The 26,649-nt window shown below is 42.5% G+C and overlaps 2 protein-coding genes and 1 non-coding gene across 3 annotated transcripts in view; 2 read left to right on the plus strand and 1 right to left on the minus strand.

Moving 5' to 3' along the window:
• Positions 1 to 4,154, minus strand: part of MTIF3 (mitochondrial translational initiation factor 3) — a 150,790-nt gene extending 146,636 nt beyond the window's left edge. The window contains exon 1 of the mRNA XM_078657116.1: positions 3,712 to 4,154. The gene's annotated coding sequence lies outside the window, so the exon portion shown is untranslated. The remainder of the gene's footprint in view (positions 1 to 3,711) is intronic.
• Positions 821 to 13,155, plus strand: RPL21 (ribosomal protein L21). Its single transcript, XM_078657117.1, has 6 exons — positions 821 to 884; positions 5,492 to 5,570; positions 6,132 to 6,193; positions 10,928 to 11,040; positions 12,613 to 12,763; positions 13,032 to 13,155. The coding sequence occupies exons 2-6, from the start codon at positions 5,504 to 5,506 to the stop codon at positions 13,119 to 13,121; spliced, it is 483 nt and encodes a 160-aa protein (XP_078513243.1). The 5' UTR covers positions 821 to 884; positions 5,492 to 5,503; the 3' UTR covers positions 13,122 to 13,155.
• LOC144774641 (small nucleolar RNA SNORA27) lies at positions 11,080 to 11,206 on the plus strand. Its single transcript, XR_013600409.1, has one exon. It is a non-coding gene; the product is annotated as a small nucleolar RNA SNORA27 (small nucleolar RNA).
• Positions 13,156 to 26,649: the final 13,494 nt, after the last annotated feature.

Genomic DNA, 26,649 nt, shown 5'->3' on the forward strand with positions numbered 1-26,649 from the left:
TAATCCTTATATCACAGGCCTACATAAACTGGTATATGTGTGAGCTTTAAGTAAATCAGGATCCATATATCCGTTCTCGATGTCCTACGCTTGATCTGAACGTCTAATAATACATTTCAAATATGGCTTCGACGTTTGCTACTGCTTTGCGGCCAGCCTTTGACTGAGAAACGGTAGAACTAGTACGTAGCCTACGAGATTCTCCATAAGCAGAGAAGCAATTTTGGGCGCTAACGGACTATTTCATATAACAAGTAGGGCACGCAATAATGTGACTTCTGCATTAAAAAGAGAATGTGTCGTAAAATGTAACATTTAATTTCAACGGACGTAGCTTCATGATAAGTAATAACATACACATTTTTATACAAAACATATTCTTTGCACTCAGTTAATATTAGAATCGGTTACACTTATCTTCTATATTTACATGCATTTCGCAATTATGACTGAATTACAGCAGGTATTTTTACGAAACGACTGTATTGTAAACCTTTCTAAGATGGCCGCTTACATTACGTCCGTCCAAGTTTGCCCATGTCAAGACCTAGTTCTGACATGGACGGTGTCGAACTTCTCAACCCTGTTTCGCTTTCTTTAAAGTTTTGGAGCGCGTTTATCCTTGAAATAGGGACTGTTTAGCTATAGAAGACCCAAGCTCAAGCACCAGAGAGACTATAAGATACAATATCGGATTTTTCTTTCGGCATGCAATCAGGCAACCTGCAGGACAACTCCGGAACTTCCCTGTAAGACCCGTGGGGTCCTCGAGTTTTCCCTTTCCGCCGGATTCGCCATCTTCCAGGTAACGCGGTGCGAGATGGTGCTCCGCTAATTTTAGTAATTTAACTGAAAACTGCTACATTTGTAAACTGTGCTCGCAGGTAAAACTTGAGGGATATTATCCGACTTCCTTTAGATGGTAGTAGTGGTAGTATTTCGGTGCCTCGCGTTTATTGGGACACAAACGGTAGGTTCCTGGGGTTTAGAGTTAGTCGCTGGCTGCCTATAAGGATTCATCTTGGTTTAAACGTGTTGCAGTTAGGATCCGGATGAATAATAAAGTCAATTTCTATTCCATCACGCCCTTTTTCCTGCTAAACATGTTACTTGATCTGTCTTCTACTAGACTTAAGGTCGTGTCTTGTGAACCGGCCAAGGCATAGGGAAGCCACTGGACGAATTTGCTGTATGGCTCAGCAAAGACCTGTTGATGATTATCTCCCGCTTGTCATATTTATGTGTCCGCACTCCTTAAACACTTAACACGTGTTGTGAAAACGGGGTGTGTAATGGTATTTCTATTTCGTTAAGTCACAATTTCTAGACTACCACTAGCCGTCGGATGGGATATAAACCGGTTACTGTAGGGTTGTTTCCTTAAGTGTGTTTTTTTTTTACATCTGCAATATTCTAACACCTCCCTAAACAACCCACCCCCCCGATCATTTCGTAATTCCATCTTTCACTCCCATACTACCTACTCTGAGATATTTGATTCCATGGACTCGCGTGCTCCCACAAACTTCCACAGTGGACGTGTCCATTTTTTTTCATGCACATCTCCATATTTAAGGTGCGATTATGCTTCTCTAGCTACATTTTGTTGTCTATTGAACACCACCGTACATCAGTTGTCTGTTTTAATGCACGCACTACGACTCTCCATCCCCGGCTGGATTCTTTGACGAATGTGGTATTATTCTTGATTATTTTGTACATTGTACTCCAACCAAACTACTTGCACATTTTTATACTTTAAGTTTAATAATTCAACTGCATCACATTCTTTCCACAACTTTGTCATCACTTCTCTAATGAATTCACATTTCGCCAGCAGCTGGCCTAGGAAAACCCCTATATCTCGTACTTTCCAGACTCGCTATCGGCCCAAATGTTCAGTCTGATTTGGCCCCTTTCCTATAAAAATCACTTTACTTCATAGTTGTAGGACATGATTACGTTGACAACATACCCCGAAGAAATTTGTAATGGTATGGCTTGGAAATTCCAGCGTTGCCTAGTTTGTTATATTGTGTCTATGAATAAGCAAGCTTCTACACTACCTTGCCTTTAATCCATGTAAACGTTATCTCTGCAGTCTCCCCAAGCTAGCATCCTGCCTTCCAAAAGATAAAACCCTCTATGAATTCTTTCTTTCTCACATTATTGACTTGGCTCTACTCCAGTACAAGATATCATCCGATTGTCTAAAATACATTTTAGCTCCTTGCCGCCCCACACCTTTCGTTCGCAGTCTAAGATAGCACTCAGCATTCCGCATCTTCAAAATGGGATCGTTTCCTACGTAAGGGGCACAATAGCAGGAATATCTTCAACCTTGAATACAAACAAGCCTTGAGGACACTTAATGATACCAAGTGAAATCCGTGCCACTTCACTTTAGCCTTGCCCTTCCCTCCCCTCCAAACAACTCGCTTCACGTTCACTTAGCCATGACCCATCCTGATCAGTTAACTGCTAAACGCTTTTTTTCCCTGTAAATCTAGTTGGTCATTTGATTCTGTGTATGTTTCCTCATTTTCCTATAAATAGTGCAGTATACTGAAACGGTTGATATTCACGTGGTATGTGTGTTTTTTTACTCGTCTTTAAACAACCTACTAATGTCCCTCCAAGTAGGTTTTTGTACCCTCCACAGAAACACGTGTACATTGTTCAACTTTTACCCCTTTTCACAATAAGTGACTACACTGCCAATAGTTTTGGATTTCTCTGCCACCTTCTACGTTGTTGATTACATTCCTCCTTAGACTCACTTTGCATCCAAGGCCTGGAACACAAATGGCTCACCTTATGTTTCAGGCTGCTATTTTTTCCAGTTGCTTGACTCTTCTATCAACACTGTCCCAATTTAAGGCGTTCTGTCCTTAACTCAGATTTCATTGTCCCACTGTGACCTTTTCTGCACGGTTTCATTTCTGTATCACCTCTTTAGACAATACTCAGTGTGTTGTATGTGTGTGTGTGTGTATATATATATATATCTTTCGTCGCTCTAATCCCTCCTTTTTAGATGAGAGACCAGCACTCACGGGAGACGTTCTGAAAGGGTTTTATTCTTGTACAAACCTATTCATATTTACATCAAAATGAGGGGTTTCCTACTATCATTTTAGGCATTGCAATACGTGACCTAGCAATGCAATTTTACATTTAAGAAAGGTTGCACTAGCATCTGTTGGTAGTGAGCTTCTTATTTTATTTATTTTTAAAGTTTTATATAGCGCGAACAAGATCTTTGCAGATATCAGAGCGCTTTACAGAAACAGTAGGTAGGATAAACAAGACTCTTAAATCAATATGAGATTCCGTAGACAGTGAGATGCAAAAATAGGGTATCAATCATACAAGAGTATACAGAGTAATAACAATCAAGAAACAATAATATGGAAGCAGTACAATGTCTAAACGGATAAGATTATAGCACCCCAGAGGGTGAGTAAACACAATGTTGAAAGCAAAGAAGTAGTGGGTGCGTTGCAGGTTATTGAGGCACTCAAGTCCTAGTGTACAACCCAATAAACAAGTTGGAAATAACTGAACTGAAAAGGGAGGGGATTGGAGCGACAACGTATTGTGGCAGGCACGGCCACTTCCATGCAGCCGCCCGTAAGTTACTCTGCTTTTTGTGCGAACCAGAGCGATATATATATATATATTTTATATGCCACATGCCACAAAAAGTACCTTTTTCTCGAAAGAACCGGAGGGACACCATGGGGTTTCTTCAAGAAGGAGTTTTATTTCCAAGAGCATGGGCATGACGCGTTTCGGACATTGCCTTTAATCAAATGCCCGCTCCTCCCCCGATCAGCCACAGTTCCATTTAAATACTCCCAGTCGTTCTTCCAATAATGGCTCTCCTGATTGGCCAGTGAAAATCCCTCACAGACCTGCAGTCCCTGTAGAGAACTGCCAGTCTCAGCATCTTCCCCGTCTAGAATTGCCTCACGCTGCCATTCGGCATTGAATGGCTGACAGGAATACTGAATTACGTCTTGCACGTTTTTTTCCTCATCTGCACACATGTCTCTTCCTTATTCTGTTCTAACCTCCCGAGTGTTGAATTTACTCCTGCGGCCCGAAACCTTGAAGTTCTCGTTAGCCCTTTAATGAAAATGGAATCTGTCACTAAATACAATTTTGTCATTACTGGCTAAAGGTGTCCTGCACTCAAAATAAAGGTGTCCTGCACTCAAATATGCATGCAAGGCAGTGACGCCCTCATCTGCTCTTTGGTGTTCAGTAGACTGCACTATTGTATCTTCCAGTTGGTCCACTCCTTGCGTCTCGAGTCAAGGTTCTAAAGTTTGCTTCCCTAACGCTGTATAGTTTTAACTTTCACCCACCTTTGCACTCCACCCAGCAATCTGGCTTTCTAACGAGAATAGTCTTATGGAAACTACTGGCACGTTTATTGAAACAGTGAATGATTTATTTATTTGAAGAGTTTTATATAGCGGATCAAGGTATCAGAGCGCTGTACATCGAAGCAAACAGCTTAAGCTGGTAAAAGAGAAAATTAACAGTTAAGAGGTTACACGGGATGCACATTCCATAGTAGGAAGGAAGGCCAATGCTGTAAACCAGAAAACAGTTACTTTGGCTGGTAACTGGTCTACTGTCGCAGGTAGCTATTCACAAACAATACTTTGACTTTTTGAATGCAGGGGTCAAGAGTTTTGTTCTGATTTTGGCCCTAATTACAGTTGAGGTCCTTTCTTGATAACTACTTCAGAAAGACCCCAAGTCATACCGACCGTGATATCTACCAGCCCTCCCCAAGCTACCCTGACAGTGATTTTAAGTTCAGTTATTCCACCGAAGCTCACTACCAGCAGATGCTAGTGCAACCTTCTTTTTTTAAAGGTAAAAGTGCATTGCTAGGTCACGTATTGCAATGCGTAAGATGATAGTAGGAAACTCCTCATGTTGATGTACATATGAATATATCATGAAGTCTTCCCTTTATAGAAAGCTATTGCTTTAGATCTTGCTCTTTGCCAATTATAACCATAGCACTAATGCAACTCCTTTATCTCGTTATTGCTGTACATCGTTAGCCACCCAGTTCTGTGTTCTACATAACTTATAATACAATTGCCATATTCAACATTTGTTCTGTTGTTGCTAAGTAAGGTGCACAATGGTCACCGAGTGCAGAATAGATTGAAGCCTCAAATAGTTTTTGTATAACAATTGTCCTGGAGCATCTTTTATTTTAGATCTAAGGTACATTGATGTGGTGAGTGTCAGCCCCCCTACTGTATTAACATTTTATCATAAAGTAGCTAGCAAGTGCCAAAGGACGTTTTTGCAAATTTTATGATAGACACAATTGTTAATAAATAACATAAACCCAACCCTATATCTAACTTAAGTTTATTTTAAACGGCAGACTGTTTTTGGTGGTGTTTGTGTTTTGCTTATGACTGATTATGTGTGCTGTTGTACCCCTTGCCTTCAGTAAACCGCCAAAATGACGAACACAAGAGGAAAAAGGCGAGGAACGCGTTACATGTTCTCTAGACCATTTCGCAAGCATGGTGAGTCCTTACTCTTGCATTTGTTTCCAAATGCATTGACTATTTCTTTAGCTGTCATGTGAACATAAGCTGTCTTTCAAGATCTGTAAAAGGTTATAATACAAATTAGTGTCATTCAAGCTGTAGGGGTTTATCGTGCTACTCTACGGTATAAATATTTTTTTTGGTAACCTGCGTTTTGAATTATTTCAGTTACTCGATCTTGTTCGAATGGCTGCTTGTGTAGCCTTGCTTCCATTGTACTGAATGCAGACTGTAACTATATAAAGATTAGATGGACAGTGTCTATTGGTTTTAAATTATACCTTAATGCGATTCTATATATAAACCACAGATTTATTTGTTTTTAAATTCTGGTTAGGTAATGTTTAAACTCCCCAAACTATTAGCAGTTTTTTACGGGGCATATTTACGGCCACATGCCAGTGCATTTGCAATTTTAGTATAGCCTGTTGGATTTGTTTTTCCTCTGGGTTTTTTTTCCCTTCATAGTTGGGAATACATGTGATCAGTTGATTATGTATTTTTTTGTACTAACTACTCTAACAATTTGTGTTACAGGAGTTGTACCTCTGGCGACCTACATGCGCATCTACAAGAAGGGGGACATAGTGGACATCAAGGTATTTCTTCAGAATTAATATACTTACAAGGAGAGCTCTAATCTGCCAGCTATATTGACCCAATATTCTAGCCAGTTTTGAATAAGTAAGTCAGTAGAGCAAAATCGAAGAAGGGGTTAAACTCGTAGCTGTATATGGTGGTATAGGGGTGCCAGAGTTGTTGCCTACTTTAGTCGCAAGCTGATTCTCAAACATTTGAGTACATGGCTTTGACTTTTTGAGCAGATTTGTTAAACTATTAAAGCGCAAAGGGAGTGCCTAGATGTTAATATTCCCGATTATTTTATTCCCATTTTAGATGTTTTAGTGCCAGTTTACAGAGGAATGAAGGTTAACTTCAGTGAGTAGAACAGGATTTGTCTTAAATTTTCGCTTGGCCTTCATGGCTTTAGGGATCGTCCCCTTGGTTTAAAATTTCAGGTCCTGAATGCTGATGCCTAGCTTCCTGCATTACCATTCCTTTTTAAAAGTGTTGGGAAAATCCGACCCTTAGTTTCTCACTATTGGCATGTTTTATTATAAATTTGAGTTCTCTGTTGGGATGGACGTTATTATCCTGTAATATCTGAGTGCGTCTGAGATGCAAATAAGTAGTCAAATTCTATAGATAGTTGGAATCTGCTCTGAATAGACTACATTAAAGTCCTTCGAAGTGTCCAGTAATGAATGATCTCTTCAGTTCCATGTCTGCTCCTTTAGCAAAGTTGTTTTTTTGGCTGACCATTGCTGATAGACAAACCTCGTAGCTGACTGATTCAAGAGGTATATGTTACAATTTGTTGCTAACCATTGCATATTATGGTTTTAGTATTATTGTGGGTCATAACTATTAATTTGAGGAATACATACCCGTTTAATGCCACAGCGAACCTTGAGTCATCCATTTTATTTGCTTTCCTGCATAACGAAGGCAGTTTGCTGGTTGGGTTTGCAATTCGGGGGTGATTAGGCTGAGGATAATGCTTGAGGGTGCAGCAGTTTTCTGGATGCAAACTGTATTAAAGTGGCGTACATATTGAAGATGGGCCTCCTTTAGGAGTGGTTGCAAAGGGATTGAGAGTTTGTGTAGAAAATAATACAGGGTTGGAATCTGATCAGGTCAAAGTTGCACCGCCTATTCGTGAGTTGGGAAGTTTTGCATTCCATGTATATGACAAACCTAATGTCACCATGCACTGTAGGTTGTGGTATCTTAAGTTTTATGTATGCTAGTAATTTTTTCTTGCTAGTGTATCACATGCAAGTAGGTTGTTCGATCTAATTTTTTGCTTAGGTATGGTGGGGTGTGAGTTAATTGACCGCATATGTATATCCTTGATGGAATAAATAAAGGGTAGAAGGCTGGTAAAGAGCAAATATTCAGATGTTGTTCCTGTGTGGCGTTTCCAACAGTCCTTTGGTTATTTAATGCCTGTGCAGTAAATGTGTATGCTATTGGAATTAGGTGATATTTGCTGCTGAGGATAATTTTAGATCTTTCCAATCCCCCGAATTAATGGCAAATGGCCTTTGTCAGCCGCATGAAAAAAAAAATCCTTCAATGTTTAAATGCAAGTCAAACCAGAAACTGATGGCCAGGATCAACACATTTAGGGTGCCCAGAACAAGAGGCATACCTTTTTATTAGCCAGAAAAGTGACCATGTATTTTGTTTCCTGCTCAGTGCAACGCTGTTATACACAAACTGGTTTATTCCTGGAGTTAGAAAGTACAGTGTAGCTAAAAGTGTTTGTGCTTTGAGCATTGTGAATTCAGTTTCCCTTGAAAACTGGGCTCTCATGTATCGGTGTTCAAATATATGGAATAAAGTACCCTCTGCCATCCATTATAGGATATTGCCAAAAGCTCTGGAACTCCAAGGTGACTTGCAATCTCCTTGTGTATAGCAGAGGGTACTTTATCCCTTATACATGTTCACATCACCTTTCCCACAAACCACTTAAATCTTTGGTGCGTAGGTCTTTCATATGAAAGAAGCATGTGTACAAACATGAAGAATAAGAATAGAATCTCTAATGCAAGATCAAACGCATCAAAAAGCTGTTAAATATTTCTTGCAAAAATCTATTTGAATCCGTTGTGATGCAAGTCAGGCTTTTTTTTTGTTTAGCTCCTTTACCGCGGTGCAGATTCTGCTGCCGTATAGGAGTTCCTAAGAGTGGGCGGGGCCGCGTCGGCCAACGGATGCACGCAGCACTACCGAGGTAGTGTTCGCGACGGCCGTTGGCCGACACGTGCAGTGAAGGGGTTTAAGAAAACACGCAGTAGAAACCTGCAGAAAGATTCTAGCTTTTCTATGATTACCTAAAGAGTGAACAAATGTTGCCATAAGGGCCTACTTTGTGTTTATCACTGTACAACTATAAAAACAGAGCATTTTGTTTTCCTTTAAACTGCTGCTTTAATTATGCTGTCACCCGGCCATGCCTTTCACCATGGCTGCTGGCTCAGCTATGTTTGTAAATATGAAGAATGAAAATCTTATCTTTGGTGTATAATTAAACACATCAAAAAGATGTGATAGTTTTCGGAAAAAATATTGTAATTGGTTTAATAAGTCAGTTTTTTCTTTAAAAAAAAAAAGCACAGTAGCACTAAATGTATAGAAACATGCAGGGGATTCTAACTTAACTATTGTAGAAGTGCAAAAAAAGAATGTTCTCATAAATATCCCCTTGCTGCTTGTATCGATAAAGCTATAAAAGCTTTGCCCCATGACCGTACCTGCCTTTTTCCATAACTGCTGGCTCTGTCAGCAGGACTTGTGACATCAAAAATCAACTAAGTTACTACATTTGAGTACTGGCATCATTTGTTTTTAAATGCAGCACGATTTGCCAATAATAGACTTTTGAGACTGGTTTTTGATACAGGGAATGCAGAATCCCATGTATTATAACAAGATTATTTTACAGATGTGTTGCATAACTTGCATTTTTTTTGCAACACAAGTTAGCTCTACCAGAATGTACTCATTGCCACCTAATTCCAGTTGCCTGGACTTCAAAAAAATTGACTACATTGTACAGACAAAGCCAGATTTTTAGGTCAAGCATCAGCGCCTGCTGTAATCACTCTATGCAGTGTAATTACACCTGGTGCTTGCCATTGGTTCACAACCCCATCCCTCTTATTTCCTCGCTCCTTATTGGCCGGTGCTCCTGATACATCACTTCCCTTTTAAGCCAGGTGCACCGGCCAACTACAGGTTCCTTACACTGGGCCTTGATCATTTTGTTTGTGTTTTTTTACTTACTTTTTACAGGCACTCCATTCTGCGCTTTTACGTAATTGAGGCCACGCCACTTTCTGTAGACTAAGGTTATCTAAAGAAAGGTGCGTGGCATGGCCACTATTAAAATGAAAGCACAAAATAGGGCGCTTGTTAAAAAAAAAAAAAATATTTTCCTAAACTTGCTTCCCTTAGTCTGTGTGATGCCATGTGCCCAGAGCCACTCGTTCTGCATATGCAGAACGAGCGGCATCACCTCCCAAGGGCCGTCTCAGTGCCTTCATAATCCTCTGTTGCTCCAGAGCATTGCAAGCCTTCCTTGGCTGAGACTCTATCCTACATTCGTTCCTATGTGAAAGGGATCCAAAAAAGAAAGCTTTTGCTGGAAATGTCTTGTACTGACATTTTTCTATTATTCTCTTTTTGATCCACAGTGTTTTGTAAGGATATCAGCAATAGACGTTGAAACCGGTCCCTTCCGGGCCCCGTACAACAACAGAACTGTAAACAGTGTGGCATGATTACTTAGATTCACTAGGCCGCCCTAAGCAGTTGTTCCACAAACTGTTAACATTTAATTACATTCCTCTACTGGAAAAAGCAAACCATCTGTGATTGTTGGGGAATTGAGACCGGTTTGGCTTTAAAAGTAATATTCCTAGTAAATTGTCAGTATTCAGTTTCTGCTGTGAATCTCTGAAACAGAAATGAGAGCCTTCCAAATTGAGTGTATTTGCAATGCAATAGGTCCCGCATTACTAAAGGTTTGAGCTATTGGCGTTGTAATTAATAATGCAACGCCAATAGCTCAAACTATCTGTAATGCAAGACCTATTGCACTGCAAACGCTTGTTATATTGCTGTCGTGCAGCTCTGTTAAGCTATATTTGCCCAGTGTTCAATCTAAAACTGCTCATAAGGAAAGTAAGATTTCATCCCATTAAGTGGCTGTGTGTTTTTTCCTCCACTTTCCGGTCCCCTCCTTGTGTAACACTGCTCTCTCCGTTTCATTTCTGAACCCTATTTTTCCACCATGCTAAACCCGGGCAGATGGAGATAAATTGATTCTTAAGCTAAATTAGCCTAAGTCTCCCACTCTTCTTCCCGAAACTTCCCCAAAAACACATTTATTGACCCTAAATTGTTTAAAGAACAGTATGGAATATGGAAAGTTCAAACCGCGGTAACCTATTGCTCTTCAAAGCTTTGTAGTAATTGAAGTAATTTTCCAGGCAAAATACATTTTATTAGTACCCTATTACACTCTTCCAGATCAAACAAAGATATTCGCAGAACGTCTTTTCAGCACGTCCATGTATTTGCTTTCACTATGCTGTATCCGGTTTCTCTGCTGAAAACGTGCACCGAGGGTTGCTTATTATAAATATATTTGACACTTTTGCAAAACTGTTAAGTTCTGCCTCCTAAACGTAGCCTGTATGTTGTAAAGTAAATATTATAGCCTAAATTTGATTTTACAAGTGTTTTTTTCTCTTTCAAAGGGTATGGGAACAATTCAAAAGGGTATGCCGCACAAGTGTTACCATGGCAAGACTGGAAGGATATTCAACGTCACCCAACATGCAGTGGGCATTATTGTAAACAAACAAGTCAAGTAAGTATTTTCACTATGGACTTGTGTGTTTAGCATGGAAGTCCCATTCTCACTTTACTAGGCGGACCTTGTGTCTGTACTGGTCATTCACGTGGGGCAGAGCAATTATCCTTCTAAAACACAAGCAAATCCATATTTGACTTGTATCCTGTCTGAGGAAACAGCTTTATTTCATAAAAACTTTGCAGTGTATGTAACTAATAATTTGTTGTGTAACCAATGTTTTAAGCAAGTCTCTACAATTTTCATTGTCAATCAATTTTATCTTTAATACCCTCCACTTTCTACTTCAACAAGGTCAAGCTGTAGATAGTTGTTAAAATCAGTTTCTGGCTTTTATAAATTTTATATAACTCCTAAGCAAAAGACAACATCTACGAACATTTGCTTTCACTTTCCTTATGTAGTTTGATACTTTAGTCCGATATATGGTGAATGGATTAGTTTCTTAACCCATTTAACATTGGCTCTGACTGCTCCTGTGGGTGGAGTTTTCGTTAATCCTTCCAACTTTCGCCGGTCTATTGTAGGTTCCAAGTATAGTTCATTATCCAAGGTTTGCAGCAAGCCAATGGTTTATGTGAGGCAATCTTATTGAGTGTGCCAATGCTTAACTCAATTACTGCGCCTGTGCAGTACGTGTGGGCACTAATTTAGATTGCATAGCACTTAAATGCAGGAGACCTGTTCTATGCAGTTGCAGCTCCCTGGCTTTCACGTTACTCTGGGACTTCTGATGCTCATTCATATGCTGGTATGCATTGAAATGAAGGAGCTAAAGTATTTTCCAATCTGTTCAGTGTGTAATTGCTGAACTGCCTCTTGTAACCATCTGCTCTGAATTGAGTTTGGGTCTGACTCAGCTCTTACTGTCCTTTCATTTATTCTTTAACCTTCTTGATCTGCATCAACAAGAGCATGACATGTTTAAGGGTAGATTAGTTATCACTTGATGATGTCTTTGCAATACAATGGACCAGTGAGTGTGTGAGCAGTAGTGGGTGTGATATTTCACTCCGATGATTTTAGTTTGGATGCTATCTTGTATAACGTGAGGAATAATCTGGTAGATTTTGCACCAATGGTTTGGGGGGGGGGTCATAGTAATCTACTAGATGGTGGTGATTTGGTATATACTGGTCACAAGTATGGCTCTGATGGGTAAGCATTGGTCAGTGAATTTGCCATTCACTAATTAAGTAATGGAGCAGGCGTGCACTGTGTGGAGACGATGGGGTGGTGGATTAAGCAAGATGTGGGGGAGGGGGGGATCCTATACTGCGAGGATTATAGTATGGTATGTTCTGTCCTTGCACATGGTGGCAATGTACCCACTATTGCTCTGTGAAAAAGTAACATGATTACCTTTTCATAAAGCAATTTTCTGTACTGGGGCATTTGTCTTTTCGTGATTTTGCAGGTTCAGGTAATGTACAAGGACTGAGGCTTGCCTTAGTTTTGCCTAGACACGTCATCACAAGTAGAGTATTTGTAATATGAAAATATCTATACATTTGGGGGTTTTGTTAAAATAAAATAGGCCAGGTAAATCAATTTTCTTTCTTTTTGCAGGGGCAAAATTCTTGCCAAGAGAATTAACGTGCGCATTGAACATATTAAGCATTCAAAAAGCAGAGACAGCTTTCTGAAGCGTGTCAAAGAGAATGAAAGGAGGAAGACAGAGGCCAAGGCGAAGGGCTTGTGGGTTGAAATGAAACGCCAGGTAAACAAGTGTGCTTCTATACCTTCATGACCCTCGTGACGCTCAAGCATGATTTTAATACTGTAAACTTAGCGTCCAGTAGTTAATGTCCTTAATATTTGTTTAAAAAATGCTCAATGATGATCCTCTCCTATGATTACTTCAATGAAGTACACATGAGCAAATGATTTCACCGGTACTGAGAGCATATTAAATGCATTGTTCTTAATTTGGGTATTGCAAACTGTTGCATGTGAACTAAACTCTGTTTTACTTTTGTTTAATCCAGCCTGAAGCACCAAGAGGAGCGCACTTCGTTAGTACACTTGGCAAGGAACCCGAACTGTTGGAGCCAATTCCCTACGAGTTCATGGCGTAAATTTGTATTTACGAATAAAAGCAAATATTTTGCACTACAGTGTTTGTTCCTTGTTGATTAAACATGGGATTTAGGGGGGGGGGGGGGGGGGCTTTATAATTACATTTCTTTGCAGTTGATTGAAAGGTAACCTCTTGCCCAATAAAAAGCTGTTAGTAGTGCACGCTTTCAGTCCTTGGATGCCAGCTGTCTTGCGCCTGTCTGCTGCTGCTCAGTGATGATCGTCCTCCTTTGATTGCTTCTTCGAGCAAGATGACAAATTGCCATTTCACCGGCGAACTGAGAGCATGCAGTATACTATGGTAAAGGCTTTGCATGGAATTAGAGCAATAAAATTCTTGCTGTATTTACAGCTCAAGCCACATAGAAAGTAAATATCAGCACTGCCCACCACTAGCTGTAAAGGCATCACATATTAGCAAAGGTTAAGGAAAGTCAAAACGAAGGCTAGTAAAATGTTACAGCATAACATGAATAAAGTACAGGTGCCAATAACATGCAGTTTTCTTAGTCTTATGCTCATGGTTCTGCCCATTCAGATTTGTTTAGCAGACTGCTATAGGGCCATGGGAAAGATGTTTCAGTGATCTTAAAATAGATTTTCTACTCCAGTTTTCAAATAGTGGTGCAGGCTTTACCCACCAGAGGGTGATGCGCCACTGCTTTAGCTGTGTTAGGGCAATCGTTATCAGCTGAAGATAGCTGCCTCCAATCCAGGTCTTTCGCCTGCATTCTTGGATGTTATCTGGTTTTATTGTTATCTGGTTTTATTGTGTGTATAAATGTAGACCCGGAAGCTGAGATCGGTCCTGGACCAGGGTTCAATTCCCCGCCTCGGCGGGTCTTGGGCTAAAAAAAAATTCCACAGACTCGATAATTCTCGCCCCGGTGCCTACTCGACTCACGGGTTCACACTCCGACTCTGGGCAATAGCTTGCTTAATCTCCACTAAGGCCCCTGGCGGCGGGATGCCTGGCTTTCACCTTGTGGATACCCAGCCGGGGTTATCTCACAGGGGAATACCAGGACGGGTTCCCTAAGCAAGCGCCGTGAGACCCCTTTGCGGGGGTGATACGTGCGCTATATAAGTAACCACGTTTACGTTTTTTACATATATATATTGCTTACTACCCTGGACGAGGGCACGGTGCTCTGGAACCTAAGGGATTAGAGGTGATATAGTATAGGGAAATGTTATTTTGAGCAGTGGACATGTGAATCTTTGAGTATGATAAAGGAGGGTTAGAGGAGGAAAGAGTCTAGATGGTGGTATTTGGGTGTCATATTAGTAAGGTGAGGTTTGGGATGTGTCAAAGGAGGGAATAAAGGGTTATTAGGGAGATCATACTGGTAGGTTGAGGTTTGAGACCAGTCATAGGGATAGAGGTAGGAACAGTCTAAGAAGTACTATTTTGGATATCCTAGTAAAATGAGATTTGGGGATGAGTCCAGGGGGAATAAAGGGAAGTGTCTAGAAAGGGCTATATGGGACTCCATAGCAGTAGAATGAGGTTTTGTGGTGAATCGAGGAGGGGAGAGTCATGAAAGTCTTAGGTAAATCAGAGTAGTAGAACGAGGTTTGGAATGAATCAGTGGAGGACATGTTGAAAGGTATAGGATGAGACCGAACAGTGAATTGGAGGGAGTTGGAAGGCTTTTTGAAAACCATATACAATAGGAGTAGAGTTAATATATAGCTACATAACTATAGAAAGGGTATACATGCATACAGAAAATAAAGCTTATAAATTGTATAAAGTTCCATATGTGCCTGTATGGATACATAGTCTGAAAATGACTTACAGGTGTTGCTGTAGGTAAAGCTATATTGTGTTTAAAAAAAATACTTTGTTTATGTTCAATATTTCAATAGCGAGACACATAGATGTAAGTGATTATATTGACTTTGTGATAGAGACCATATATAACGTGAAACATATGCAGAGACCTATATATAGGTTAAGCATGAAACGTGCATTTTTTACCTTAATATACATTTGTTAGGCAGACCTAAAATATCATTTTTTAAACTAGTATATATATGTACAGAAATGCTCATCTAAATACATATAATCAAGTTATGTACGTCTACATGCACAGTACATTTGTGTGGTGGTCATGTAGGAAAGAGCCAACTCTTGAATAGTCTTCTGAAGATAAGATAGTAATCCTTGGCTCGCATTTTGGGGGGGGGGGGGGGGGTTGGGTGTAATGATTCCCATAGTTTGCCTGAACAGAGAAAGATGTACCACCCTTGTTCGTTTTTTATTTTTTTTTATTTTCTTGTATTTGGGGTTTTACGGTGAGGTACCAATCCTGAGAAGACCTGTCCAAAACTGGGTATAAAGGGAGCACCACTCTAAATCTAGAGAGTAAAGGTGGGGGAAAGAGTTGTCCATACACCCTACTGTAGGATAGTGGAAATATTTGTAAATAAACACTTTCATGACAGGTGCACCACCCTTTCAAATACCATTGGTCATCACTCCAAAAGACAGGTAGGCAGTGCCTTTAGAGCTGTTTTTTGCAATAAGAAAGCATGTTTTTCTCCCTGCAAGTGGTACCATCAAAGGGTTTGTGGTGCTGAAAAATCACCATCTTCCCAGATTTCCGGGACAGGCAGACTATTGTCAGAAACAAAAAAGAAAAAACTGTTGGCATTTTACTGGGATGGGGACATTGCCTATTTTTGACTACCTTTTGTGCTTTCAACCTCTTTCACTCAGTGGTAGAAATTGGTATGAATGCAATAATGGATCCCGGTAAGCTTTTTTCTGAAACCTCAAATTTTGCAGAAAAAAATCTTAATTTTTCTCATTTCTATGGGAAAGTTGTGTGATCACCAGACTGACACAAATTTCCTATCACCAGCATAACCCACGTCTGATAAAAAATGGTACTTCACTCTTGTGGGTGGGCCAAGTACCCGCTACAAGCAATGACCCAAAACTTATTGTGGCGAAATCAAAATTCATTATACCATAATGACCTGGATTTGCGGGGGGCAGCACCTTGGCTTTTGGCCTCTGGCTCGGTGGCCATCTAGGGAAGCCTATCAAACTCGCACATTTCGGAAAACTAGAAATGTATGGCTTATGTGGCCCCCTATGTTTTCCTACCCAGAATCCCTTGCAAACCTCATTTAGCTGAAAAGATCCATTTTCCCACATTTTTGTGTGGGGTCACTGTGCTCGCACACATCCTATCACACAGCGTTCCCCTTGGTCTCCCCAGTAAAATAATACCTCACTTGAGTTGATGTCCAATGCAGAATTGGCTAAGCTTTTTTTTTTTTATGTAGCGCTTAGAATTCGCAGGGCTATACCCTTAATCCCTGTTTTTGGCCCTTCCCAGTCACAGGCTCTTGACCCACCCACACAAGTGAGCCACAACTAAAAAACAAGCATTTACAATGCAATGGTTTCGCCTTTGGAAAATATTGAGCTATTGGCATTGTAAATGACAATTTGGTTTTGAAAACAGATTAAAAAAAAGGCATTGTCATTTACAATGCCAATGGCTTAATCTCGTGCAAATGCAAGATCTATTGCATTTGCAATGCAATAGGTCGCATATTTTTATTTTTTTTTGGGACATTTATAAAGCGCCTGGTGACGCCCCAGGGCGTGTCCCCGCGCTATGGTAAGTGAGCAGTTGCCATCCCCCCTCCCCCAGGAGTTACCTGCTAAAAAGGTGAGTTTTTAATTTTTTCCTGAACAGGGCCTCTGATGGCTCAAGACGCAGGTCTGGGGGCAAGACATTCCAGCATTTGGGAGCAAGGTATCTGAAAGATCTCCCCCCCCATCCGTGCCTTCCTAACTCTGGGCACCACCAGTAGTCCCGTCTGTGAGGACCGTAAATTGCGGGTAGGCTCATAGTGGGAAACCAAACTCTGGAGCGGCACAGGGGCTTTGCCGCTCAGAATGCGATGGCACGTTGAGAGGGCCTTAAACTCAACTCTCTTCTCCATCGGGACCCAATGGAGGGCTTGGAGAGCGGGTTTAGAAGGTGACCTTCTCGGGAGTCTAAGCACGAGCCGTGCTGCGGCATTTTGGAGCACCTTGCCTGAAGCCCCCAGATAGAGCAGGTTCCCGTAGTCTAAGCGCGAGGTGACCAGGGCGTGCACCAGCGTCCTACGAGCCGAAATGGGAAGCAGATCTAAAACCTTCCTCAAAGTTCTCAGGACACCGAAACACACCCCTGTCACCCGGCCAACCTGCGGGCCAAAGGCAAGGTCCTTGTCAAGCCACATGCCAAGATTCTTGGCCTCCAGACTGGGAGTGGGGGCCTCGCCTAAGCAGGGTGGCCACCACGCAGGCGACCACGCAGAGGTCCCGCCCCCCACCACGATCACCTCGGTCTTGCTACCGTTCAGTTTTAAACAGTGTGCGGACATCCAGGCTGCGAGATCTTGCATGCAGTTCCTGAAGATGTCCGCCGCAAGACCGGGGGAACGAGACAGGGAGACGACCAACTGCGTGTCGTCGGCGTAAGACACCAGGTGGAGACCGTGGCCCTCCGCGATGGCTGCTAAAGGGGAGACGTAGATATTGAATAAGGTCGGGCTCAGGGACGAACCCTGTGGTACGCCCTGGCCCAACTGGATCTCCCTCGAGTAGCATTCTCCCATCCTGACTTGGAAGCACCTGTCAGACAGGAAGGACTTGATCCAGCCAAGCGCAGCGCCTGTGACCCCACCTTCACTCAGACACTGTAGCAAGATGGTATGTCCTACAGTGTCGAATGCTGCACTTAAGTCGAGTAGGATCAGCGCCATAGTCTGGCCCTCATCCACACCCTGTCGGAGTGCCTCCACCGCCGCAAGAAGTGCAGATTCCGTTGAGTATGAGCTATTGACATTGCAAATAACAATGTGTTTTATTTATGTTTCAAAAACATAAATAAAAGGTGGCACATACATATATATAAATGCATACACACATATATGTGTGCGCGTAGAAGTAGTGAGGTAGAGGGTATTAGAGTAGTACAAAGTGAGTAGAGAGTAGTAGAGGGTGAGTAGTAGAGTATTAGAGTACAGAGTGAGTAGAACATAGTTGAGAGTAGTAAAGAGAACTAGAGTAGTTGAGTGGGTAGAGAGTAGTAGAGAGAGTAGTATTGTAGTAGAGGGTGAGTAGTAGTGATTAGAGAGTGGATAGACAGATTGAAAGCGTGGATGGATGAGTGAAAGAGTGAATGGATGGAGGGATGAGAGTAAATGGATGACAGGCTGGCTGAGCAGAAGGCTGAGTGAAAGGATGGATGGATGGGTGAGTGCAAGGGGCATGAATACTGCAGAATTTAGAAAAAGGACAAGTTCTTCTGATAAGTATTATTATCAAGAAGTCTTCGTAGATGCAGCATCTCCTTGCAACCCAGCGGCAGCTTAGTAAAGTGCACTATCTTGTTTTTTTTTTTAAAGGTGGGAGTGATGAAATTAGATAATTAAGATGCTAAGAGCTAGAAACCTTAAAACGCCTAGGTGGATATCTGGGTCAGTCACTAACAGTTCTGGCAGAGTCCCTGGATTTACCGCACTGTGTGATCCTGGGGAAACCGATTCATCCTTCTCCATCTTGATTCCTTTCTCTGAAAAACTGGTCAACTTGAGAACCCTTTGAAACTGGCTTAATGTCACTGCTAAGCGATATACAGTTGGGCATCTCCATCTGAAAAGAACAACCCCCATCACCCAGGGAGGCCCTTATCAGTTGTGATTTCAGCATCAAATAAAACAGACTTTTTCTGATATATGCCCGAACAATCCACATCCTGTAAAAGCCACTTTAGAAAACAAGACGAAGAGAGCGATGGCGAGCTAGCCCTGGAAACGCCTCCTCTCCCTTCTGTTTGTTTCATGTTTGCAGAGGAAGTTGTGGGGGAAGGGAGACCTGCTGGAGGGGCATGGATATGAGAACGACTTGTTCCACCAGTCACCGAGGGAGCTTGGCCACTTTCGAAAACAAGTGATGGGGGCAAAGAGCAACAGAGTGAGAGGGAAAGACGACAGCAATAAGCAACAATGTAGGATCGATGGTGGGGCAACCAGCAATGAAGGAACAAGCATTGGAAATGCAATAGGTCTCGCATTAGGAAAGTTTGAGCAATTGGTATTGTAAATGACACTTTTCTTATTTATGTGTTGGTTTTGAAAATAGCAAAAGTAATAGCTTTATCAGTTACAATGTCAATAGTTTTAACTTTCGCAAATGTGACACCTATAGCTTTTGTAATGCAATGTGTGTTGTATTTACGTGATGATGTTGCAAATAACAATGGCTTTTAATTTTGTAAATAATACTTAATTTATAATGGCAATAGCTTAAACGTTTGTAAATAACTTTTGTGAAGATTATGTTCAGTGTATTTTATTGTGACGAAAATCCAAGAACATTGCATTTACACACACACACACACAATCTCTCTCTCACTCACTCTCTCACACACACAGAGATGTGGTGGATCTGGGGGAGGATGTGGGGGTGGATGTGGTGAAAGTGGTCGATGTGGTGGTAGATGTGGTAGAAGTGATGGTGGATGCGGTGGTGGATGCAGTGTATGTGGTGGTGGTGGTGGGTGTGGTGGTGGTGGTGGATGTGGCGGTGGATGTCATGGTGGATGTGGTGATGGTGGATCTGGGGGATATGGTGGTGGATGTGGTGGTGGTGGTGGATGTGGTGAAAGTGGTGGTGGATGTGATTGTGGTGGTGGTGGGTGTGGCGGTGGATGTCATGGTTGATGTGATGGTGGATGTGGTGGTGGATGCGGTGGTGGTGGAAGTGGATGTGGGGTGATTGCGGCTTGCAAGCTCATTTCGCTCACGTTATGCAGTTTCAAACATGATTGCCACTATTACTCTCAAATTCACTTGGCAGCAAACTGGTGAACTAATTAAAAGAAAGTCGTATTCAGCGGTATGGCCGCTACTTTATTCCAGGAAAGTGGCAAGCCAGTACACACCAATGAGCTAGTAAAGCTAAAAACACACCACATGGCACAATTGCTGGATGAGCGAGCAGAAGTAAGCCAAACAGCTTTCCCGTAGCTAAGGAGAGCTGAGCTCTTTTTGTAGCAGCACGCATAAGAAAAGTCCTGTATTTTCACCAAAACACTCTCTGATAATGATCAGCCGAATTCAGAAGGCTTCCTGCCCTCATATATTCCCAAGAGAGCAGTAATCTTATAAGGAAATGCTGTCATCACACCTAAAGCTACCGAGGGAGAAAGGAAGTGCAAAACTACACTATAGTGCTTAATGGTAAACAACAGTCGAAAGTGCCTCTGCGCTGACCCGCTGTCTTTCCTGTACACAGTGTTGTTAGTCTTTCTGCAAGGGCTCTGCTGTCGGGTTGGTAGAGCCATGACATGACCAATTGCATAACAGTGCTGAAGACTCACCTGAAAGAAACTACATTTATGACCAATAAACAGATTGTGCAGGGGCAAAATAAAGTCACTCAGTCGGGGGGAGCTATTGACTGAAGTTGGCTGTTCCCACTGTCCCGTGCTATATGCTATTGGGCATAAATAGGAACACACCAATGGATGAGGAGAGCTTGCTGGAAGACATTCTTTGTATATTATAGTTAAACAAACAACAACAAAAGGCCAGCCATTAAAACAAGGAGAAACACGAGGGACGGCCTGCGGCCGTCAAAGTGAAAGTACGGCCGGCGGAGGGCATTGCTGTGGGGAGGAGAAATGCGACACGGCGGGCAGCGGAGGGGCGGAGCGGGGAGAGCGGCATGAGGGTGTGAAGCAGCCGGGGCCTTTGAAGTGAAGCTAAGCTTCACTTCCAAGGCGTGGGAGGAGTGCTGCTGGTGATTGACTGGCGATTTGATGATGTGCATGCGCATTTTAGGTCAATGCGCTTGCGCATTGACCTAAAAGCGCACGGGCACATTTTCAAATCGCCAGTCTAGGTAAAGCTTATTTAAGCCCCTATATATCTCGCTCCCGCTCAATGCGCATGCGCATTGAGATAGGTCGCTCGACCTAAAAAACAATAATGGCGGGGAGCAACCAAAACAAGCTTGTACTGTGGCGATAAAAGTTAGGCGCAGCCACCATGCTGAAAAATGAAGCACGGTGGCCCTGAAGCGAGCGCTGTGCTGATTAAATAAAAGGCTCACGGCCTCGAAAATAAATGAATTAAACAAACACATTTTATGCTTATAAAAGACAAGCACAATTCACTTTAAAAACGCATACACACGCTACCTTCTCTTGGAGAACAAAAAAAGTGTTTTAAAACGGTCCCAAGCACACGCTCACATTAAACCTATGCCTTTAAGCTGCCATGAGCAGGAAACAAAGAACTAGAACTAGGTTTGGATCTGGCCACCCTTTTGCAAGGGTCCGAAAGAACAAGTATTCCACATGACCTCATAGGAGGCAAAGCTATGGATAAAGCCTCGTGCAGAATTGTTTAATTACGACGTGAACACAAGAAACCAAGTTCACGCTGTATATACACAAGCACTTGCTGTTTACAGGGCCTCAACTTTGACACTGAGATATTTATGTCACTCACTGGCAGCGTTCTAGGGTGATATGCACACCTGTCTGATGGCCGCCAAAGTGTTCTCAGGCGCATCGTGAGCTCCTCCGCGGTGAGCGATCACAGACACCATTCCCTGTGGCTTCAGCACCAGCTGCGCCCGAGACTCGGGCACAGGAGGGAACCTAAAGGTTACCAGTAGGAAGTAGAGAACGCCGGTAATCACGGAGGAATTGAAGAGGTCGTGACTGAGCAACAACAGCAGCAAGAAAATTGAGGTGAATGAGGCCAACAACCCCTCGTGCCAAAGCATGGTGCCCACTTGGAAGCAGAGAAGGGGCTGAGGGATGGCCCGCGGGAGGGGGCCCGGGGAGTTTCACAGGTGAGAGGACGCTGCGTGCGTGAGTGCGTGCGCGCACTGCTACATCAAACAGCACAGTGGCATAATCGACAGAGAGAGTAGACTAAAGATTTGCTGCCACTCCCAATGGCCAAACCAATAAGAATTAACCTATGATTAGACGGACGCGGCGACCATTTTGAATTGGTCACTTTCAAAGGCTTATGGGCGCTCTACAGGTTTTACTACATTGAACCTTCTAATTGTCAGACGTTCTAATTGTTTATTATTATTCGAAATGACACACCTTTGTGAATTTAAAGAAAATTGAGGCATTTAAAACAAAATGCATAGAATTTACTTATTTGTTGAAACTTTTGTCCAGTAATGAATGCCTTGAAGAAGATCGAGAGTCACAGCTTACGTACTCCGAGAAACTCTGAGAAACTGTAAAATTTTTCTTTTGCTCATAGAAGATAGGCAGATGCGTTTCCAATTTGGTATTTAAAGCTCTATGTGACCGCTATAATTTTGTTGACGAAAACGTACTGGCCATCTTGGAATGAGAAACCTTCGCTTCTTTAAAACATTAATATATTAGGAATTTAAGACAAGTCAGGTCCTGGGCCGGCAGCCAATCACAGCGCGGCCCGGGGAATGACGTCACGGGGGTGTCCCGGCCGGCAGATTCGGGGGCGTGTTTTTCGTGCTCTCCCCTTCCCATTGGCTGGAAGGTAAAATTCCAGCCAATGGGAAGAGGAGAGGGCGGGATTTAAAAAAACACGGAAACGCCCCGAATCGCGTTTTCACGGGAAAGCGTGATTGACAGCCAATCTCTTCCAATGGCTAGCCTCCATTTATGGAGCTAGCCAATGGAAGACAGAGGCGGGACCAAAGCCCCATATGTAGGACATAAGATTTCGCCCTGGGTGGAGCACTGCTTACGCAGTGCTACGGCCAGGGCGAAACCTATAAAAAAACAGGCCATGACTCCAAAAAAACTGAATAAACCAGACCTGTCTCCAATCTCCTCCCTCCTATCCAAAATCCCAGAAAAATGCGTCTTCTAACAACTGACCCTGCACATGGATAACATCAACCTTTTTGACCCCCACCAATTGGGTTTCAGAAAAGGCTACAGCACCAAGACTGCGATCCTTAACATCACAGACCTCCACAAATCCTTTGATACTGACCAATGCTGCCGCCTCATCCTAGACCTGTCGGCAGCCTTTGACCTGGTTGATCACCAACTTCTCATCAAGGCTTTACAAGAAAGGGTAGGAGCTGGTTTACCTTCTTACACAGCTGCTCACCAAGGATATAAAACTTTACCTCCGACCTACACCCTGTCAACAGGGGCATCCCCCAAGGTTCAGTGCTCTCTTAACTGTTCAACATTTACATTGAACCCCTCGGCACCCTGCTCAAAAATGCTAACATCCCTTTCTACCTCTATGCAGATGACTCCCAAATCCATCTTGAAACCTCCTCCATTGATGACAGACTAAATGTCACTCTAAAAGAAATCCAACATTAGCTGATGCTTAACCACTTAAAAGTCAGCCAAACCAAAACTGAAATACTCATCTGCAACAAAGAGGAGCACCCTCCTAATGCAGGCACCCTCCTAATGCAGACTGGCTAAAAGCTTTAAAAGTTCTTAACGGCAATCACACTCTTACCCACTCCGTTAAATCATTAGGAATTACCCTAGACTCAAAACTCGATATGGCCAATCGCATCAAGAACTCCGCAGAGTGCCTTCGTCAACCTGAAGTTACTTAACAAGATAAAACCATTCATCCCAACAAATGACCTAATAAAAAAAGCCACCCAATCACTGGTGCTATCCATTCTTATGGGAATGCCACCCTCACTGGTATAACAGAATCTCCGCTAGCCCCCCTCAAAACTACTCTCAACGCAGCAGCTAGAATGGTCACTGGAATCGGGAAATACAATCATATCTCACCAGCACTCCGAGAACTAAAATGGCTCCCAATCAAACTGCGTGCTGTGATGTATTCCTATAGGTTCTGTATCGATCCCCCTATTCCTGACCCTATTCTGGTTAACAAACTAACAAGTTAACTAGCAGCCATCCCATGAGGCAGAAAACCCCCATGATGCAGGAACCGTTATCTGATAAAGCCACACTACGGCACAGGAGCGTGTTATCTGATTAGGTCATAACGCTTGCCATCTAATTAGACAAGCGATATTCCTCCAGCCCCTGATAAGGCATACGGAGTTCTCAAAACAAATCAAACCTATGACACCTTGGGAAAAACCCTGCGGCCATTGTTTTGATTTCACCGAGAACTTCAGCAAAAGAATGTGCTAACGACCTGGTCGTATGACATCCTTATTGACGTATCTATGTCCATCCTTACGTCAATCTCGGCACCTTAAAGGTATAAATATTACCGATATTGCCCTATGCAAACACACGCGGTGGTGACGAGGACGGAGCAGCCAGACTTGCCGAAGCCCAGAGCAGAGCAGACCCCGCTGGCGCAGCCCCGCCTTCCTGACGCGCTGAGAACGAGAAGCCGTTTTTCTCCTGCCGAGAAATCCAGCTCCGGCGCTTCCGGGTAGCCCTCGCAGGCAGCCTGGAATATCGAGACCAGAGACGAGAGATACCATCCCTCATCCATCCTAGATTCCAGGTACAGAACTGAATAACCCCTTGCAGAGAATTCTTTAGTCAGTCACTTGGCAAAACAAACTTAACTTAAACTGTAACTTTCTATTCCCGCCCACGCATTAGACTTAGGTCAGGTACACGGGGTAGGCGTAGTTAGAAACACCAGTTGAGTACGATTAGTCAAATGTATATGTGTATGTAATATATCTTATTCATTTTAAACCTTCATATGGCCTAGAAACCATATCAATGTTTTTACAGTATTATTTTATACTTCTGCTTTTAATGTATGCACTTTACTTAACCATAAGTATTGCAATAATATCGATCCATTTCTCTTGTACGAGAAAAGAGACTGATCAATAAATAACATCTTTTATTGAACACGCCCGTCTCTTCCTTTTCTCTACAATCTGATGAGACTAAGAATGCACGTACTGACTGAGTAAAATAAATTGCCTTTTGTTTTCACACGACTCTCGAGATACACTCTTGATTAGGGGAGAGCAAAGTTGTCATGTTCTATGGTTGTCAGAAACTAAATCCCTTCTTGTCTATCCAGGGAGGTTCAACTCCTCCTTGCCTATTCGAGAAAGTTTCTAGTGAACTCTGAGCTAGCTGGCAAACCCAAAACCTTAAGTCTAATATCGACAGTAGTAGACCTAGTTAACGTCTGGTTTAGGCCTATACTATTGAAGGTATTATTCCAATGCGCAGAGCCTATTGGGATAATAGGAACTACACTACATGGCGCCCAACGCGTTTGGAGGGGCGATAAAATTAACGTAAGACATTTAGAGTAACTCAGTCGTGCTTTCTCACTCAGACCCCTTTTCCCATAATACTCCAAAGACGTCTGGAGTGGGTGAAAGGTAATATCCGCCAAACCTCGCAGGAGGAAACTCCTATGTATGGTACTTGGTCTAGTCAACGTTGAAGGATAAACCGTTCCAAAATATTGTGCATCTAATCTTTGTTTCCATAAGAAACCTGATCTGCAAACAAACAAAATAATCTTCTGGACAGTACAATGTCAGACAGTGAAGGAGAAAGAGAGGCAGTTAGATTAGCAACTGAACTCGCAGCAGCTGATGCTGCACTGCTAGACGCAGACCAGGATATAATACTCATCCCGGTCATTAAGAGGAAATCTATAACTTTAAAACTTATAGAAAATGGACTGAGACCTAGAGGTGGTACAGTCATATTCGTAATTGAGGCACACGAATATCGGCAGACAGAGGTATACTATTCATGGATACATTTTCCAGCAGCAAATGCTGTAACAAAGTACTTCCACTATTACAAAGTAGAGGAACCTCCTGGAGAGTACACTCCTTTCGAGGAGGTGGAAGTACCACTTAAATTTCAAGAGCATTTGCTCTTATTTAATGGCGCCCTAAAACACAATAATCACATCACCAGGCTCGGTCCTTTAGGTAGACCAGGAGCAACGTGGCCGGTCCTAGCCGGATAAACACCACATCCAGACATCAATGGGATGTCTGCAGCAGAGCTGTTAACACAGTTGAAACAATTAATAAAATTACATAGACAATTAGTCCAATATGTGATGCGGACTTTAACAATTCAACCAGCAATTAAAATTCCACAGCTGACCCCTCACCAGGGGAACACAAATAAAATTACACCACAGAACATACAATCCTGCCTAGGTAAAGTACCAGCTAAACGGGAACAAATACCATTCTGGTTAGCACAAAAAATCACCCAAATAGAGGCAGTGTTTCCAGACACCACCCCGTTAGAAAAACACAGGATTCTGACTATCTGTCTTCCAATGGGAATCGCACCACACATTGAGGACTGTGACACTTGGGGTACAGTCTTTGCTTCCATCTACACAAAAACGCACGGTGTTCCATCCATTTCGGTAATACCAGATGTGGTAAAACAAATTCAAGACGAATATGGTCCAGAGCCCGCTTTAACTCTTGGTATGAAATTACTAAAAGACTTCAAGCAGGTCTCGGCTATATTATTAGCCAACATAAAGGGAGAAGCAGCAAACGTGGCG

This window comes from Lissotriton helveticus, chromosome 8 (assembly GCF_964261635.1).
Source record: "Lissotriton helveticus chromosome 8, aLisHel1.1, whole genome shotgun sequence".
In the NCBI taxonomy this organism is placed as follows: Eukaryota; Metazoa; Chordata; class Amphibia; order Caudata; family Salamandridae; genus Lissotriton; species Lissotriton helveticus.